General features: G+C 44.9%; 1 protein-coding gene across 8 annotated transcripts; it reads left to right on the forward strand.

The window, feature by feature from the left end:
- The first annotated feature begins 2,478 nt into the window (after positions 1–2,478).
- LOC127002497 (demethylmenaquinone methyltransferase-like) lies at positions 2,479–18,772 on the forward strand. 8 transcript variants are annotated; one of them, XM_050868510.1, is made up of 6 exons: positions 2,479–2,633; positions 9,198–9,327; positions 12,296–12,447; positions 13,961–14,085; positions 14,689–14,781; positions 18,195–18,653. In XM_050868510.1, the coding sequence occupies exons 2-6, from the start codon at positions 9,202–9,204 to the stop codon at positions 18,422–18,424; spliced, it is 726 nt and encodes a 241-aa protein (XP_050724467.1). In that variant the 5' UTR covers positions 2,479–2,633; positions 9,198–9,201; the 3' UTR covers positions 18,425–18,653. The 8 variants fall into 8 exon arrangements, with proteins under 8 accessions (XP_050724467.1, XP_050724471.1, XP_050724468.1 ...); XM_050868509.1 differs by lacking the exon at positions 2,479–2,633 and adding an exon at positions 18,662–18,772 and having other exon boundaries at positions 8,827–9,327; positions 18,195–18,307; XM_050868514.1 differs by lacking the exon at positions 9,198–9,327.
- The last annotated feature ends 227 nt before the right edge of the window (positions 18,773–18,999 follow it).

Genomic DNA, 18,999 nt, shown 5'->3' on the forward strand with positions numbered 1-18,999 from the left:
CTTGAAAGGGGTAGGTTATCTCCCCGCGCGTCGTGCGGCTGTGTCAGATACCTCTGTAATACGAGTATGGGAAAGTGGGGTAAGATGAACCGTAGGGTAAGATGAACCACCCTTGCGATCACGTGATCACATATTGCATCAAGCTCTAATGCTACACAACCAAACCAGTAGTCACCACGTGTCTCTGGTAGCAGCGAGACGTTCCTGTGGAGAGTCTGTCAGTTTTACAGCAAAAATGTTTCTTCCATTGAAAAGTAAAATATTGGAAGCCGAGAATATCGTCAATATGTCGTATGTATTAGTCTTACTTTTGTTGCAAATTGCTGGTGATTAGTTTAGTATTTGATAATTCTTCTGTCCATGTTTTCGATGGTAACGGTTTGTATTAACATATTTACAAACGATTCATTCAAAATGGCCGCGGAGGGGTAAGATGAACCTTTTGTTTGGGGACAGATGAACCATCAGTTCATCTTACCCATCATGTGTGAATGATTATTTTAATCCTAATTGTATTCTATTTTATATCAGTTGCCGCTAAAGTACATCCGAAAAACGGGCCGTGCCCCTGTTCCACTCTATGTGATGAAAAGGGCCTGCTGCATTCAACGATGGAAAAAGAAGAAAGAAAGAAAAGAAAAGGGCCACAAAAATACTGACTGATACGCCAGTCCGGGATGAAGTAGCAGCAGAGAGAGAAGAAAAATAGGCCGCCAATGCGAATAAAGAAATTGTGAAGAATTTGTTTGGTAAGAGACAGAAGTCAGCATCTATAATGCCACTTCGGATGATGATAGTGAGGACGATGCATGCGAGACCATGGATTCACTTACACAAGACTCTGATGACGATATATCGGATGACGAGTTAATGGAAGGCGGTTTCGTGGTAGTGAACATTCATAGCATGAAGGGAACCACACAAAGATATGTCGCAAGAGTCGACGTAATCGACGGTGATGAAATCGAGGGAGTTTTCATGAAGAGAATCCCGGGACACAGGCCCATTGAAAGCAAATAGGCCTTCATAATCGACCACAATGATGAAGCATCATTCGATAAAAAAGATATTTCGGTGACACTACCAGCTCCGAAAACTTGTCTGGTAGTCTGCGAAAGTCGAACCAGTTTGTGTTCCCATGTGACTTGGGAAGATTCAATCTCTCGTAGGCCTGTTGATGGACATAAGTGCATTTTGCTAAATTTTCAAAAGGATGTATATGTACTATTGATACATAAAAAAATGTGTAATATCCTCTTTTTTAAAGGCTTTAAAAAGGTGAAAGCCTTATCAGGAGAATATCAATTTTGTTTATGGTTAAAGGTAAATGACAGCTGCTCAAATGAACACTGACAGAGACAGGGTCACGTTACCAGGGAAGACCCCAGGTCGAAAATCTAAAAGTGGTTCATCTTACCCCACTTTACCCTAACTAGGAGCTCCGAGCCAAAAAATATATTCAGTCCTCAGTCACACACACACACACACACACACACACACACACACACACACACACACACACACACGTACAGGGTAATTCAAGCAAACATATCTAAATTGAAAATGACCGTATCTCGCTTATTTCCAAAGTCAAGTTTTTTATTAACAATCGGCAGCGGACGGGAAAAAAAATTGATAACCCGACGGGCCTGACGTGTGGGGTGGGCAGTGGAGAGAGAGAGAGAGAGAGAGAGAGAGAGAGAGAGAGAGAGAGAGAGAGAGAGAGAGAGAGAGAGAGAGAGAGAGAGAGAGAGAGAGAGCAAATCATCCGTCTACTGGCCTGTATGTCCTCACTAAACTGAGGGAAATCACGAACGGTAAGTATAATAATTTATGAAGAGTAACGAGCCTCCATTATGGGAGGTAAGGGTTGCATATGACTTGCGCTACACTGTCGTGCCATCCTGACAAGATGTTGCATCACTTCCACTGTACCCTTCCACTAGTGGTGGCAGCGCTCCACACGTAGGCACGAAGCAAGCACTTAACGGGCATGAGTAAATCTTGTGTTTACACTTGTAATATTTGCTTTGTTTTGTGTATGCAGCTCAGCGTTTAAGGAAGTAATTGTTTTGAATCCTCGTAATCTTCATTTTCAAGAAAATAAAAATGTATAAGAAATGCATTGTAATTCTCAGACAACGACGTTGTTTGTTAACGCGCATCGGATCCGGGGACGAGTAGGTTTCATTGCTTGTTTCTCCAACAGAAGTTCATTCATCTATAGGCGATGGAAAGTTTTCAAATTCCGCCATAATCAACTTTACTTTTTAACTCTTAGCGGGTGATATTTTCTCAAATAGTCTCCAAAGCAAATACCCTTCACTCATCGTTAATCAAGTCATACTGAGTATACTATTCTGAGTAGACCTCGGGTAACTTTGTCCCAGGGAATCTACCCCAACGGCCGGTGGCAACACTGCAGGGTGGCGCACGGCTGCCTGAGGTGACGGAGCTCACATATGAGGAGTCCGGCGGTAGTGGCGCATGCCCTGTTATAAGTGTAACCATCACGTACCCTTTGAGGCTCCTAAATACTCTTCCGAACGCATGTGACCAGTTGTTGTGTCGCGTGTAACCTAGATTGACGCAGCGACGGAGGGGCAGCCTGAGGGACCGAACACCGATTCCTGGTAAGTACTTCCGTGGGTTGCCTCGTAGCAGCACAAGAGGTTTGTACTGATGTTTCTGGAATAAGAAAGTGAAAGGATTGTATCATCTACAAGAGTACTTCCTTCCGTGTATAGTTATGTGAGCTCGTAAATTCCACCGTCGGTTACAACAGAAACGGCAAATCGTGTATACTGCCCCTTTTCACCCCCCCCCCCCCTTTTCGTTGCTTTTTTACATAGCTCAAATGGCAATTAGCACTACCCCAGCTACCATCCCCTCCCTGTCTTTGGCTTTACAGTGCCTAAAGTCAGGGATCTCCATGACCAATAACCCAGGAAAACTACTGTTGTACAATCGTGGTACACAAGTGTTGACACACTGTCCACTGAGTTTCGTTCACCGGCCCTGACTTTAAAATATATACACCGCATGGAAAGAGGCTAATGTTCAGATATGTCACTACATATACACTCTCCATAATTTATTATATATGAATTTGTCAGTTGTGCACACTGATAACAAGTTTGTAATTTGTGGAGGAAAATGTCTCCTTTTTTATATTTCGTTCAAATTTATTCAAGGACAGCTAAAGTTGTTTACAAGGCTATTATGCATTTGAATAAATGTTGTATTCATTCCTGCAACGTCCTCCCTAAGAAAATACGAAGAAAACATTGATAACTTGCACAAATATTCTGATATGATAAAAAAATATATAATGATGAAACCATTTAACTCTCGCTTGACAATGTTATGTAATGACGTCATCGACCATGCCAGCCGGCGCATTTAGGAAACTAGTAGGCTATTGTGAATTGAATTACAAAGCTATTATTTTGCATTTAAGAATACTAAGCGATTCGTTTGCATTTATGAAACTAAGCCATTACTTTGCATTTACGAATACTAAGTTATTATTATGCATTTAAGAAAACTGCTATTATTTTGCAGTAACTTTTTTTGGTCAATTTACGGTTTCACCCAACCAACGATTTTCTCACGTGGTTCATGTTTTTCTGCTGATAGATGTAGAGAATTCCGTGATTTTGTTCCTCATTTCCGTCGCAAATGTCTACTTTTCGAGTTATGCCTCTTTTCAAGTTATGCCTATCCCCTTCCCTAAACGATCTTGGGGGACCTGTGGGAACACGGGGTTTTTGGGTGGGGGAGCATGAAATCGACTAATATGCATTTTAAATGAGGTCGAGAAATCAACAGAATCGCATTAGAACACCAGTGAAAAGGCATAGCCTACATTTGTTTTAGTTGGAGCGGGGAAGCGGCCATTGTGATGTAAGCAGTGTTGCCAACGATCCGCTATGGGTGAACATCCCATCCTGATCTGCGCATGCGCGGACTTTGTTTACATACACAGGGCGGATTATTTTCGGCACGGTACCGTGTCTTTTCTCGCTTACTTATTGTGATCTGTCCCACCCGAGTTTATATTTGTTTTTTATGAAAGTAAATGATGACGTATGTTTTGAATTTGGAAAATGCGTGAAATATGAAAGTTGATTCCTGCATCTCTTGTATGTCAGCAAATGTGATAAATGAGATAACCTGCACCCCTTGTATGTCGGTAAATGTGATAAATAAGATAACCTGCACCACTTGTAGGGGGAGGTGGGGCAAAATGGCTTGGGTGTGTAATATGGACCACCCGTTTTCTGTTTTTTAGCTTCTGCCAGCTATTGATAATGATATGGACTTACCTCGGCTCATTAGTCAGCTGTGACATCGGGGCAAGTTTGGACGCCGTCGTTTGTTTGTGTGTGAAAATCCCAGAATATTTTATCACCAGCTGATCTAGTGGTAAGGGTCTGATAAAATCGTGTTTATAGGAGTACTGTGACTCATAATTTCATGTGTTATTGCATGATTCTTTGGTATTACTCTGTGCATGAGTCTGACGACTGAAACATTTGTCTGCACCGCCATTGTTCCGCTGAGATTGTTGTTAACATTTTCATTGCTTTTATGTTCAGAAAGGTAATTTCACTTTAACTTGTGAGTAGTTTCATGAGAGTTCATTGGTGTTCATGCGATTGAGCCACAGATCCTTTATTTGTGTAAGGGAATAAGAACTTGATGTTCAGGAATGTCATATCACTTTTCATTTGGAATTAATAGGTGTTAATGCTACTCAGCCTAGTAGCAATTGTTTTCTAATGGAATAAGAACTAGATTATTTTAGTTTTGTTAAGTAATCTTTCTAATGTGATTATCTGTCAAAACGTATGTTTGGCATGTTACCAAGCATTTCCATATGAGGTCCATTTTGCCCCATAAGTGAGGTCCGTTTTGCCCCGACCGTTGTACAAAATGGTCCACTTGTGGCTATTTTATTTTTTTAATTCATGAGTAAAGGATCCAAAGTAGTTCTTCCAAAGAGAGTTTATTTTGTTTAATGATGAATAAAGATTACAAAACACCAGCTATCTCTGAATATACTACAAAATTGATGCAAAATCTGAGTGAAACCTTAAGGGTGCTGTTTTGCCCCACCTTCCCTGTGTCGGTAAATGTGATAAGTGAGATAACCTGCACCCCTTGTACGTCGGTAAATGTGATTGGTGAGATAACCTGCACCCCCTGTACGTCGGTAAATGTGATAAATGTGATAACCTATACCCCTTGTATGTCAGTAAATGTAATAAATGTAATAACCTATACCCCTTGTATGTCGGTAAATGTAATAAATGTGATAACCTATACCCCTTGTATGTCGGTAAATGTGATAAATGTGATAACCCTTGAATGTCATCCTGAATTTGGCCATTCTCTCATAAAACTAGCATGCTGTATTGCCGCCATCTTGCCTGGACAAACTAATATCAACACTCTGTGATAGTAAACATTGGGTTCTGCGCATGCGCAGATCAGGATCGGATAGACTAAAATACATTGATGAGATTTATCGCCACGCCGGGCTGCCCACAACATTTCCTCCCGTCACTCCAGAAACACAGGCCGAGGACCGCGAACTTGTTTTCCACTGGAATACCTCAGATTTGCTACACTTTTTGTGCTGTCTGTAGCGCCGGTAGGGTTTTTTGAGGGGCGTTATAGACGGCCCCAGCCTGTTAGTGGCGCAAGCTAATTTTATTTATGGTGGCTGGCGTGATGTATGACTTGCTTGGCCCATGATGCCTCCCGGTGCTCCTCTTGACCGAAGTTGCTGAAGTTAAGGTTGATTGAAGATCCGGACAGCATGCCAAGTGCCTTCCCACCCCTCAACTAAACCACAGCCTCTTTGACCTCAACCAGAGAGGATGAACTTTCGTCAATGGGTGGGTCAGCATCCACCACTTGTAACCCAGCAACTGGAAGCTGCCGACGTGGAGAGTCCACCATTTACAGCTGCTCAATGTTCTCAGCCCAACGTGCCCTCTGCCCATTCACGTAAGACACGAGGCAGCCGTCAGCTGTTCGGATAGTGCTCACCTAATAAGAGGGAGACTTGGAGCGGAGCATCTTCACGGCTCGATAAGCAGGTCGGGGGTCATTCGCATTTAAATGGCCCTCGACTTCCTCAGCGAGACTCCTGACATACCTCTCCTTGTCTCTCCTCAGGAGAGCTCTAGTCCTACGCGACAGAGCCCTGTATTGGTCCCGCTTCCCAGCAAGTCTGGCAGCGCGACTCTCCTCAATATTATCCAACGTCTCCACCGAGGCAAAGGCACTCCTAGATCTCGGGCGCTCTCCAGTGCACTCCTCGGCATCTTGCAGAGTCTTACGTTTGAAGGTATTCCACAGTTCTACAGGGTCTTCCAGGGTGCTGAGCACATCGAACCGATTTGAGACCGTCACTGCATACTCCTGAGCACATGCCAGGTCCTTCAGCCTCTCGAGATGGAACACAGTAGTGTTGCATCTCGAGATTCTTTTTGACCTAACATGAAGCTTGAGTGTTGCAACAACAAGCCTATGGTCAGTTGCAAAGAACGCAGCACTCCGGTAAACCCTGCAGTTCTGAAGGATCCTCCAACGAGTATTTACGAGAATGTGGTCGATCTCCGTGGCGGTGCAGCTCTGGTCTCTGATACCAGGAACCCGCAATTCTCAACTTTCTGGATTTTGCAAAATTCAGGAGGAGAGAGCTGTTGATGTTCCTGGTACATTTGCGGAAACGAGTTCCTCTTCCTGTTCCTGTGGTAAGCCTTCCCTCCAACCGGCAACGTCGCAGTAGTGCTACTCAAGTGTTGTTGTGAATAAACGATGTTCGTCGTGTTCGGCTGTGAGTAGCGGAGAGGTTCACTGCTATTCAGGAAGTGTAAGGAGGCTTTATCCATAATAAAGAGGTGGAAATAAATGTAGCATGTGTATGTAACACATGTTAAACCACTACAAAATAATAACACCAGAGAGAAGACGAGGCGTATTATCAAGAGTCGAGACTTTGATGTTCCGCTCCTTCATCAGCATTCACGTGTGAACGTGCACACTCTCTCTCTCTCCTCTCTCTCTCTCTCTCGATGGAAACCGATATAATTTTCTCACTTTCTAAGAAATTTGGCCACCTGTTATTAACCAGTCTCTCACATACCTTCGCAACCACTAGTGAGTGATACCGGTCTGTAATTTAATGGGTCCGCTCTTGCTCCCTTAAAAATCGGTACCGTACTATGTTTGCTCTCTCTTCCAATCTTGTGGTACCTTTTCTTCACTCAGAGAGGCACTCATTATGGAGTGCAGGTTCTCTGCAAGTTGATCACTACATTCTTTCAAGATCCACCCTGATACTCCATCCGGCCCCGTCGCCTTTCTTACATCCAATTTGTTCAAACTTTCTTTGACCTCCTGCACCGTTAACTGAATCTCTTGCATAACCTTTCCTTTTTCTTGGCCCGGGGGTTGTACAAATTCTTCTTTTGTGAACATTCTATGGAAGCTGTTATTCATCACCTCTGCCATCTTTGCTGGGTCCTCATATGTGGTTTCATCCATTTTCAGTTTATCGATTTTTTTCTCTATTCTTTAATTGGCGTTCACTCGTCTCTTCTTGCGATCTCTTCTCATTTAAATCACGAACCTCACCTCTAAAGGCGGCTTTACACCTGGCAATTCGCGGCTGGCAATACAGGCGCGGCAGCATTTTTGGTCTGGGTCTGGGTCTGGGAGCTCTTCTCGCGGCAAGTTCTCTGCAGCTGAGCGTGTCCGTCTTGTATTGCCGACTGGCGGCCAGGTAAACAACATGTCGGCGCCAATAAAACAAGAAATGACAGATGCAGATAACAATATTTGGAGCCGGGAGGCAGAGGTGGCATTGCTAGAGGAAGTGAGACAGCATCGACACTTGTGGGACCCACAAGATAAGCTCTACAAGAAGCAGAGTCTGCGCAAAACAACTTTTGATGGAGTGGCAGCAACATTGCGGGAAATGTTTATCTCTTTGCGAGATATCGAAGGAGGTATAAGGAACGGTTATTTTCGTGTATTATATAATCACACTATGTAATGCCTGGGAGTTGGGATGGCATGTTCCTCCCTTCTCCTTTGTTGTTAAATGCAACAATAAACAATCAGTCAATCAATCAATACTACTTATGATAAAACTCGTTTACTAAAGTATTTCTACAATATTAGGCTGATGGACCAAACTCATTGTGGTTTTAAGATATGGTAGTAGCCTTTTGGGGTGTCTGGGGTGAATTCATGCCCTTGCATTTACTAGCAGTTTACGTCTTGATGCTCCCGGCGGGTCCTCCCACGTGTGAAGGTACTTTCTCCCGAGAGCACCCAGACGGTCTAGCCGCTAGATCGTCGCGGCTGTATTGCCGGCCAGGAATTGCCACGTGTAAAGTGTGTGTGTGTGTGTGTGTGTGTGTGTGTGTGTGTGTGTGTGTGTGTGTGTGTGTGTGTGTGTGTAATTCACCACGACCTGATCACGAGTTGGACTCGTAATCGCCAGCAGCAGGTACCCTCCCAACATGAGCAAGTGCTCTTTATCGTCGATCTATGGGTACTGCCAGGACCTCACACACCACACACCCCATCCCCTTTGCTCAAGGGGGGATAGTAACCACTCCTAGTCAACGGAAAGAATCCGGCCTGAGCGGGCTCGAACCGTCGCCCTGTCAGACCGTGAAGCCTGTGTGTGTGTGTGTGTGTGTGTGTGTGCGTGAGAGAGAGAGAGAGAGAGAGAGAGAGAGAGAGAGAGAGAGAGAGAGAGAGAGAGAGAGCAACTTCAGCTGGCCGTGCAATAAGCCGGAGAGCCTTACTGCACCCACACCTCACTATCACCTGCCATCCTCGTCCATGTAGCTATCCAGTCTACTCTTAAACCAAGCTATCGTCGATGCACTAACTATGTGATTGCTTAGTCTATTCCATTCCAGAGAGAGAGAGAGAGAGAGAGAGAGAGAGAGAGAGAGAGAGAGAGAGAGAGAGAGAGAGAGGCGGGCCACACCTGTCATGGAGGTGGGCGGAGCTTGAGAGCCAGCCGTCAAATCAGCGAGGAGTGCGGCGCAGGGCTAGAAAACCGTACCTACCTTCGTAAATATATAAAGGATGTATAAAGGAATTGTAATGTACTGTAGTCATGCCCTGCCTGTGATTCTCCCGTCTCTTCCCTGCTGCAGGATAATGTCTGAGGGCGGCAGTCGGGGCGACGTGGCAATGAGGGCGAACGAGAACGTCCACAGGTCGGGGGTCACGCCGGAGGAGATGGCGGCCGGCTACGACGAGTGGTCCGAGAACTACGAGGAGATGGTGAGAGAGAGAGAGAGAGAGAGAGAGAGAGAGAGAGAGAGAGAGAGAGAGAGAGAGAGATTTACATAAATTTACATAGAAAATCAGACCACACAGACCCCATGGTCCAGACTAGGTGGTCTGTCCTTAAACCTAAGTGATTTTACATTAATCAGATGGCTCCAAAACGTTGCTTTTCTTCTCTAGTTAATATTAAGTTCAAGGAAGTGACGGTCGAGCTTGTTTATAAAGGAGTCAATCGTGTTACACTGGACCACTGATGGTGGGAGCTTATTCCATTCTCGCACTACAACGTTGGTGAAGAAAAATTTGGTGCAGTCTGAATTTACTTGTCTACATTTGAGTTTTGTGCCATTGTTCCTCGTTCGCAAAGTGTCATCGATCATAAACAATTTTGTTCTGTCTACATTCGTGAAACCATTAAGTATTTTAAAACATTCGATCAGTTTTCCTCGGAGGCGACGTTTCTCAAGAGAGAACATGTTAAGGGTGGAAAGCCTTTCTTCGTAAGATTTGTTGCGCAAGGAAGGGATCATTTTTGTTGCTCGACGCTGAACACCTAGTTTAGCAATGTCCTTTGCATGGTGGGGAGACCAAAACTGTACCGCATATTCCAAGTGGGGTCTGACTAAACTATTGTAGAGCGGAAGTATTACATCTTTATTCTTGAATAAAAAGTTTCTTTTAATGAAGCCCAACATTCTGTTCGCTTTATTTGCTGCATCGATGCATTGATGTGAGAATTTGAGGTTTGACGCGATTTTAATCCCCAGGTCCTTAACGCACTGAACGCTTGTGAGTTTAACGCCGTGTATTTCGTAATCGAACTTCTTATTTTTTGTTCCAACTTGAAGGACCTGGCACTTGTCTACGTTAAAGGGCATCTCCCATTTATCAGACCAAGCTGAAATTTTGTGCAAATCCTCTTGGAGGCTTTGCCTGTCTTCGTCAGTAAGAACCGAGTTACCAATCTTTGTGTCGTCTGCAAATTTACCAATGCGATTATTGAGTCCAACATCCACGTCGTTGATGTAAATAATGAAGAGCACTGGGCCAGAACCGAGCCCTGAGGGACGCCACTAGTGACCGGCGCCCACTCTGAGTTAAATCCGTCAATCACAACTCTTTGTTGTCTGTTGCTCAACCAATTCGCGATCCATTTTTTTACTTGACCGTCAATGCCTATTTGCTTTAATTTATAAAGTAATTTATGATGTGGGACTTTATCAAACGCTTTCTGGAAATCAAGATAGACTACGTCCACTGATTTGGTTACGTCATAAATTGAGAAGAGACCGTTATAAAAGGTCAGTAGGTTTGACAGGCAGGATCTTTTGTTACGGAAGCCATGTTGTGAATCCCCAATTAATGAGTGGCTTTCGAGGTAACTCACAAAATATGTCTCTAATTATGCTCTCGAGTAGCTTACCTACAATTGAAGTTAGACTAATGGGTCGGTAGTTACCTGGTATTTTTTTGTCTCCTTTCTTAAAAATCGGTGTCACGTTAGCCTTTTTCCAATCCGAAGGGACGATGCCTTGTCGCAAGGACATATTGAATACGGTAGTGAGGGAGGAGAGTATTTCGCTCTTTGTTTCTTTAAGCAGTATAGGATATACTTTGTCGGGTCCTGGACTTTTATTTGTTTTAAGTGAATGGAGAGCTTTAAGGACTTCATCGGTTGTTATTTCAAAATTAGGCAATGCATGCTCGAGATTTACAATAGTACTGGTGTTGGTGGGAGCGAGAGGAAGACTGTTAGTATTAAACACCGAGGGTCGTTATAACAAGGTCGAGTATATTATTTTGTCGAGTTGGCTCAGAAACCATTTGGCTTAGATAATTTTCTTCTAGAAATTCGATCATTCTATGTGACTCGCCTTCTGTACCTGACAGTGTCGCCCAGTCGATATGGGGGAGGTTAAAGTCTCCTAATATCAGTGAGTCGTTGTTATTAAGTGACTGTCTTAAGACGCTGTACATTTCAAGGTCGTCATCGAGTGATTGCCCGGGAGGTCTGTAGGTGACAGATATATTTAAATTGACTTTTGCAATGTTTACTCGCACGCACAAATGTTCAACGTTACTGTTCCCCGGTGTTTTGTTAGTGGGTTGCAAATAGCTTTTGACATAAAGGGCGACGCCACCGCCTCTACGGTTTACACGATCTTTGTTGAAGAGTCTGTAGCCATCTATGTTGTATTCGGAACTTAAATCAATATTTGTGGTGTCGATAAATGTTTCGGTTATAGCAATTATGTCAAAATTTTCTGTTAGAGCAAGACATCTCAGTTCATCAAATTTGTTCCTTAGGCTACGTGCATTGAAACTAAGGATTTTTAAGTTATCTAGAGGCTTGGTAATAGAGGTGGTGGTACTTGCGGGATCACGGTTACGGGTTTGTTGCGATGCACGGCGTCTATTTACACGGGCGGGGTGGGGGGACGTGGCTGTGACTCGTTTTTTGCTCGGATGACACGTACTGCGTCGTTGAGGAGCCTTCCGAATCTGGCTGCCCCGATGGGAGAAAGGTGCAATCCGTCCCTGTGGAAGAGCTCACTTTGTCCATAGAAATTGTCCCATGCGTTTAAGAACTCCACGTCAAGCTCCCTACAAAGAGTCTGTAAGCGGTTGTTTAGGCTGAAGGCCTTACTGAAAAAGTCGCCCTCCGCCCAAGTCCGTGGTAGAACTCCTGAAATCAAAATGTTAGGGGATTTAGACTTATACTGCTGGATGAGCCTACGGTACTTCTCCAGGAGTTCTTCAGACCGGGTCGTGGTGCGAGAGAGAGAGAGAGAGAGAGAGAGAGAGAGAGAGATGCCTTCAGTACCAAGTGCCTACGCAGAATCATGGGGTATCGCTGGAATGATTTTGCGTTATACCGGCGACTACTCCGTGAGGTCCGGGAGTGAAGTGATGCGGCCCCTGGGGTACGCACCTGTAATCACCCGCTTCCCCGTCCCCTTAGATGATCTGGAAAGGCGGGTACCGTGGCCCCGCCATCACGCTGGAGGAGGCGCTGCGTTGGGTACCCCCGGAGCGGCGAGCCAAGGCCAGGGTGCTGGACGTGGCCGCCGGGACGGGCTGCGTGGGCCGCGAACTCCACCGGGAAGGCTTCAGGTGGGTGCCGCAGGGCCGCAGACAGGGGGATGTCCGGTCACCATACTTAAATATCCTCCAGTCCACTGCCTTCTGCCTGCCAGTGCCTCAGCCTCAACACGAGTCCAACGCCAAGAGATGAAGACGATGTGTTGGAAATTACAGCAGCTTGTGTAGAGGCAGGGCCGCTGGGTGGGAACTGGGAGCGGGTAGGAGCGGCATTACTATAGTCCCTCGAATCTAACATAAAATCGCGCCCTGTGGCTTGGCCCGGTGAAACCCCCATTGTTTACTTATCTAGCTATGACCTGCGTATGGCGTTTTTTCACACTGTTAGTCTGTACGTTATCTATTTGTGGAATTTACATACATTCATAATACGACTGCGTGGTGTTATGAATGGCTTGAGATAGAGGATTGATTGATTGATTGATTTAGAGTTTCTTTAATGGCGCCGCAACATCTTGGTCATATGGCACCGGGGTAATAAAATGGAAGGCAAATAATTAAAATAATCTAAGGGTGATAAATATTATTAGGAAGATAGTTTTGAAATGGTCCATTCAGATATAGCACTAGTTTAAAATATAATAAAATGTTTATTAAAAATGCATTAGTGAAATACAAATAACTTTCTATGAAGAGACCCTACAAGAGATGGAGGATGCCCATCTCCTGCAGATACCCTATGACGTCATGTCCAGGGGTGAGCGCCTTTTCTCCCAGCATTAGGGAAAGGAAACATTCTCATGTACATCACAACACCGGAGAGGTACTGCTCTCGCAGATCGGGCCGACAGTTCAAGCCAACTATGAGTATCGTCTGAGCTCAAATAAGCCTCGGAGGGTACTTAAATACTTCGATCATCGGTTCCCAAACCGAAACAGAATCAACTTATTCACTGCCTGAAGACTAACCATATTTACCATGAAAGGAATAACAATAGTGAAGTGTTTCCTTTCATGAAATAATAACTAATTGTTCTTGCTGAATTACAATTAAAGAGCAAGGATTATTTAATTTAACCGATGGAAACAGAGAGGAAAGCCACGCCATCTGGCGAGATAAATTCAAAATATCGCTTCAGACCCACGTGGTTGGTTTTCTCTCACTCCACCACCGGCCTTCACAAAGTAAAGACCAAGGCACTGCAGCCCATCCATTAACTCGGACGCAGTGTGCCTTCTATTAACTGACTCGAGTGATACTACACCCGGCAACGAGACTTCAGAGACAATATCTTTTGAAACCCGCTTCTCAGCTAAGTGCCCCAGCAGTTATTTGAGACAGATAGATTTTTACTACACGGATCCGGTAGGATTATTATTTGTTCGGCTGTCTGGAGGTGCTTGTTGGATACCTTCACCACCTAATAGCTGGTAAGCACTTGTTTCTTTGGGATTGTCTGACGGGTGTGTTATTCACTTTGCGAGTGACCTAACTGTTGGGTAGGGTAAATTTACTGATTCCCAACAACTACTACTAATGCTATAACTTCTACTTCTAATACTGCTACTACTACAACTACTACAGCCACTCCCACAGGCACATAGACGCTGTGGACCCGTCGGAGGGCATGATGAAGCAACGGGAGACTGGCATCTATACCAACGACTTCCTGGAGTTTATCGGCAGCGGACACTCCACCGTGCCCAAAGGTATTAGTGATTTGTTTTTTTACATCAAAGGACACGGCTCAAGTTCAACAAGAGTACAAAAAAAAAGCCCGCTACTCGCCGCTCCCATAAAAGATTAAAGTAAAGAGTAGCCAAAAGAGAGGTCAATTTCGAGTGGAGAGGTGTCTTGATACACTCTTCTTGAAATAAGTCAAGTCATAGGCAGGAGGAAATACAGACGAAGGAAGGTTGTTCCAGAGTTTACCTCTTGCATAAGGGTTTTGGATAGTATAGGGATGAGCATGAGTAGAAAGTCGTGTGCAGCGGGGCCGCGGGAGGGAGGGAGGCTGCAGTAAGCATGTTCAGAAGAGCAGTCATCATGAATATATCGATAGAAGATAGAAAAAGAGGCAACATAGCGGCGGAATTTAAGAGGTAGAAGGTTGTCAGTAAGAGGAGGAGAGCTGATGAGACGAAGACCCTTAGACTCCACTCTGTCCAGGAGAGCTGTGTGAGTGGAATTATTGTTATTGTTGTTGTTTCATATTTAAAGATTAATATACGTATTTTTCTTATACATCTCTCTCTCTCTCTCTCTCTCTCTCTCTCTCTCTCTCTCTCTCTCTCTCTCTCTCTCTCTCTCAGACACATACGACCTGGTGGTCACCTCGGGTGGTATGGGCGAAGGTCATATCCCACTCAGTGGCCTCGACGACCTGGTGCGCGTCGCAAAGAACGGTGAGCGAGCGTGCGTGCGTGCGTGCGTGCGTGCGTGAGCGTGAGAATGTTTTTACAACAAAGGAGACAGCTCAATGGCGCCAAAAAAGGAAACAATAATATAAAAAAAAGCCCGCTACTTGCTGCTCCTGATAAAAAAAAATCAAAAGAGGTGGCCGGAAGAGGGGTCTATTGCGGATGGAGAGGTGTCCTGATACTCTCCTCTTGAAAGAGTTCAAGTCGTAGGCCGGAGGAAATACCGATGAAGGAAGATTGTTCCAGAGTTTACCAGCGTGAGGGATGAAAGAGTGAAGATGCTGGTTAAATATTGCATAAGGGGTTTGGACAGTATGGGATGAGCATGAGTAGAAAGTCGTGTGCAGGGGGCCGCGGGAGGGAGGGAGGCAAGTTAGAAGAGCAGTCAGCGTGAAAATAGCGATAGAAGATAAAAAGAGTCAACATCGCGACGGAATTTAAGAGGTAGAAAACTATAAGTTGGAAGAGGAGAGGTGATGAGACACGTGAGATGCATACTCCATACGAGGGCGGACAAGGCCCCTGTATATAGATAGCAACTGTGCGGGGGAGAAGAACTGGAGGAGACGCTACAGAACGCCAAACCTCGAGGAAGCTGAATTAGCGTGAGTGGAGATATGAAGTTTCCAGTTGAGATTTTGAGTTAAGAATAGACCGAGGATATTTAGTGTTGAAGAAGGTGACAGCTGAGTGTTGTTGAAGAATAGGGGATAGGTGTTTGGAAGATTGTGTCGAGTTGATAGGTGGAGAAATTGAGTTTTTGAGGCATTGAAGGACACAAGGTTTCTTTTACCACAATCGGAAATGATAGACTCCAGTCTGGAGTCGTGTACTTCCTGTTGGGATGGCCTTCTATTGAAAGAAGTTGAATAATGCAGAGTGGAGTCGTCGGCGTATGAGTGGACAGGAAAGTTTGTTATTGAAAGAAGATCATTGATGAATAACAAGAAGAGAGTGGGTGATAGGACAGAGCCCTGTGGAACGCCACTGTTGATAGGTTTAGGGGAAGAACAGTGACCGTCTACCACCGCAGAGATACAACTGCCGGAAAGGAAACTGAAAATAAAGGAACAGAGAGGGATATAATCCAAAAGAGGGTAGTTTAGTAAGCAAAGTCTTGTGCCAGAGACTCTATCGTAGGCTTTCGATATGGCTAAGAGAGGATGACCAAGAGTTAGTTAAGAGAGCAAGAAGATCGCCTGTAGAACGCCCATTGTGGAACCCATACTGGCGATCAGATAGAAGGTTAGAAGTGGAAAGGTGCTTTTGAATCATCCGGTTAAGGATTGATTCAAAAGCTTTAGATAGACAGGAAAGTAAAGCTATAGGGCGGTAGTTTTAGGGATTGGAACGGTCACCCTTCTTAGGCACAGGCTGTACAAAGGCATACTTCCAGCAGGAAGGGAAGGCAGATGTTGATAGGCAAAGACGAAAGAGTTTGACCAGGCAGGGTGTCAGCACGGAAGCATAGATTTTAAGGACAATAGGAGGCACTCCATCAGGTCCATAAGCCTTCTGAGAGTTGATGCCAGAGAGGGCATAGAAAACATCATTTGGAAGAATCTTAATAACGGGCATAAAGGAGTCAGAGGGGGGATGAGTAGGAGGAATATGCCCAAAATCGTCCAGGGTTGAGTTTTTACAGAAAGTTTGAACGAAGAGTTCAGCCTTAGAGACAGATGAGACGGCAGTGCTGCCGTCAGGGTTAAGGAGAGGAGGATTTTTGGCTAGATGCCAGAAGTCACGGGAAGAATTAGAAGAAGCAAGGTGTTGACATTTTCTATTGATAAAAGAAGTTTTGGTAAGTCGGATAATATATATGGCACGATTCCGGGCTGACATGTAAAGGTCATAGTTAGCGTTGTGAGATGCCTCTCTATCTTTAACAGCACGAGAACAAGCATGATTCAACCAAGGCTTTTTAGCATGAGGAGTAGAGAAAGAACGTGGAATGTGTGCCTCCATTCCAGAGACAATCACCTCTGAGATGCACTGGGCACACACAGAGGGGTCTCTCTCCTGGAAGCAGTAATCATTCCACGGGAAATCGGAAAAGTACATCCTCAGATCGTCCCACCGAGCTGAAGCAAAATGGCAGAAGCATCGCCTCTTCGGTGGGTCCAGAGGATGTACAGGAACGATAGGACAGGAAACAGAAATAAGGTTATGATCGGAGGAGCCCAACGGAGAGAACAGTTTGACAGAGTAAGTAAAATGATTAGAGGTAAGGAAGAGGTCTAGAATGTTGGGCCTCTCTCCAAGACAGTCAGGGAATACGTGTAGGGTGCTGAACCAACTGCTCTAGGTCGTTGAGGAGAGCAAAGTTGTAGGCTTGTTCACCAGGCTGGTGTGTGAAAGAGGATGAAAGCCAAAGCTGGTGGTGAACATTGAAATCTCCCATGATGGAGATTTCAGCGAAGGGAGAGTGAGTCAAGATGTGCTCCACTTTAGAATTCAAATATTCAAAGAATTTTACATATTTATAGAGTTAGGTGATAGATAAACAGCACAGATATATTTAGTAATAGAATGAAAATGAAGTCTTAGCCAGATGGTGGAAAATTCAGAAGAGTCAAGGTCGTGGGCACGAGAGCAAGTGATGTCGTTGCGCACGTAGGCGCAGCATCCACCTTTGGATTGAAATTTAGGATAGAGATAGTAGGAGGAACAAAGTAGAGGTTGCTGTCAGCAGCCTCAGAAGCCTGTGTTTCGGTGAGGAAGAGAAGGTGAGGTTTAGAGGAGAGATGGTGGTTCACAGAATGAAAATTAAAACGAAGACCGCGAATGTTGCAGAAAGTGATAAGGAGGAGGTTCGAAGAGTTATCAGGACACCTCTCAAGTTGGCACCCAGAAGGGGAGTCCTCCCTGGAGGAAATTATGGTCCCCCCCCCCCCCAGGCGGGGACTCCGAGGCATTGTTATTTTTCGCCATTTTGAATTTTGAATTTTGGGAAAAGGTGTGTGTGTTGTGTGAATATAGTGTGGTGTAGAAAGAGAGAGGAACTGTCTTTAGAGAGCATGCTGAACTGCTCTCTGGTGTTGATGAGACATAAGGGAAACGGTTAGTAAGGACATGGGATGGGTCTTTGAAGGGCTTCAGCATCCTCCTCGCTTCTCATATATCCTCACCGGGAGTAGGTCACGCCCGTTCGGTAGGTGTCTTCCTACCTACTCCTACTATAGGATCGCTAAACAGTTCATGGTAATCCCAGCAACTTTTACTAGAGGCTTTTCAAACAGGCGAACTTAGGCGCCGTTTAGGATGGGAAAGAGCCTACATAGAGACTTCAGATTTGCATGGAATAAACCTTGAGGCGGTCTTCCTAAGGTGGGCAAGACGACGCGCCCCCTAGCGTATGCCCCAATGATTAACTTATTTCCTCCTCTCCGGTACTCCAGGAGGCTTCGTGATCATCGTGATGCGCCATGAGCACCTACAGACCGTGCCTTCCTACAAGGACAAGCTGGAGCCTTACATGGACCAGCTGGAGGCGGACGGGAAGTGGAAGAAGGTAGGGAGCACCGTTGCCAGATTATCGTACTCAGAGCATAGTATTTACCGTTTTTTGACACCTAACTATTGCCAAGAAACATCAGGAATTAACTATTTTAACGACAGATATAAATGAATTTAGTTATTGAGCCCCAGGAGACGGTTTTGGGGTCGGAAGTTGGTAAATATAAGAGACTGAGTACAACTATCTGGCAACGTTGGTACAAGAAAACATTTACTCTAATCAAGGTTTCTGTCTGGCGGGGCTGTTCACTGTATGGGCGCCTGTCACGACACTGGTATAAGGAGATGGTCAGGAGCTGGCCAGCGGGAGAAGGTCATGTATTTGAAATGATGGTCATAATTCCTTCAGGTGGAGCGGCGCACCGTCCCAAACTATTTCTGTGACAAGGAGGGTCTCGTCTTCGTCTTCCGCATCACTAAGCCTGAGTGAGGAGGAAGAGGAGGGAAGGGAAAGGAGAGATGAGGAGGAAGAGTTATAGTTGTGCTGTGCCAAGGCCGTCTCTGTGTTGCAGCCTTGGCTTTCGTCGCGGCACCCGAGACTGAGGTGTGAATTATCGAGGTCTGGCAACCTGGTGTCATGGCGTCTACGATGTTATATGATAGTCTACGCATAGGACACATTTGTCAGTATTAATCATATTATTGAAATTGTCGTAAAATCTCTTTTAGTTTATAAGACTGAGGCTG

Source organism: Eriocheir sinensis, chromosome 23 (genome assembly GCF_024679095.1).
Source record: "Eriocheir sinensis breed Jianghai 21 chromosome 23, ASM2467909v1, whole genome shotgun sequence".
Classification (NCBI taxonomy): domain Eukaryota; kingdom Metazoa; phylum Arthropoda; class Malacostraca; order Decapoda; family Varunidae; genus Eriocheir; species Eriocheir sinensis.

Excerpts from the sequence above, each read along its gene's own strand:
- LOC127002497 (XM_050868506.1), top strand. The coding sequence starts at position 9,127 with ATGTATAAAGGAATTGTAATGTACTGTAGTCATGCCCTGCCTGTGATT. Across the intron at positions 9,328-12,295 it reads CCGAGAACTACGAGGAGATG|ATGATCTGGAAAGGCGGGTA; the intron begins GTGAGAGAGAGA and ends CCGTCCCCTTAG. Across the intron at positions 14,086-14,688 it reads ACACTCCACCGTGCCCAAAG|ACACATACGACCTGGTGGTC; the intron begins GTATTAGTGATT and ends TCTCTCTCTCAG.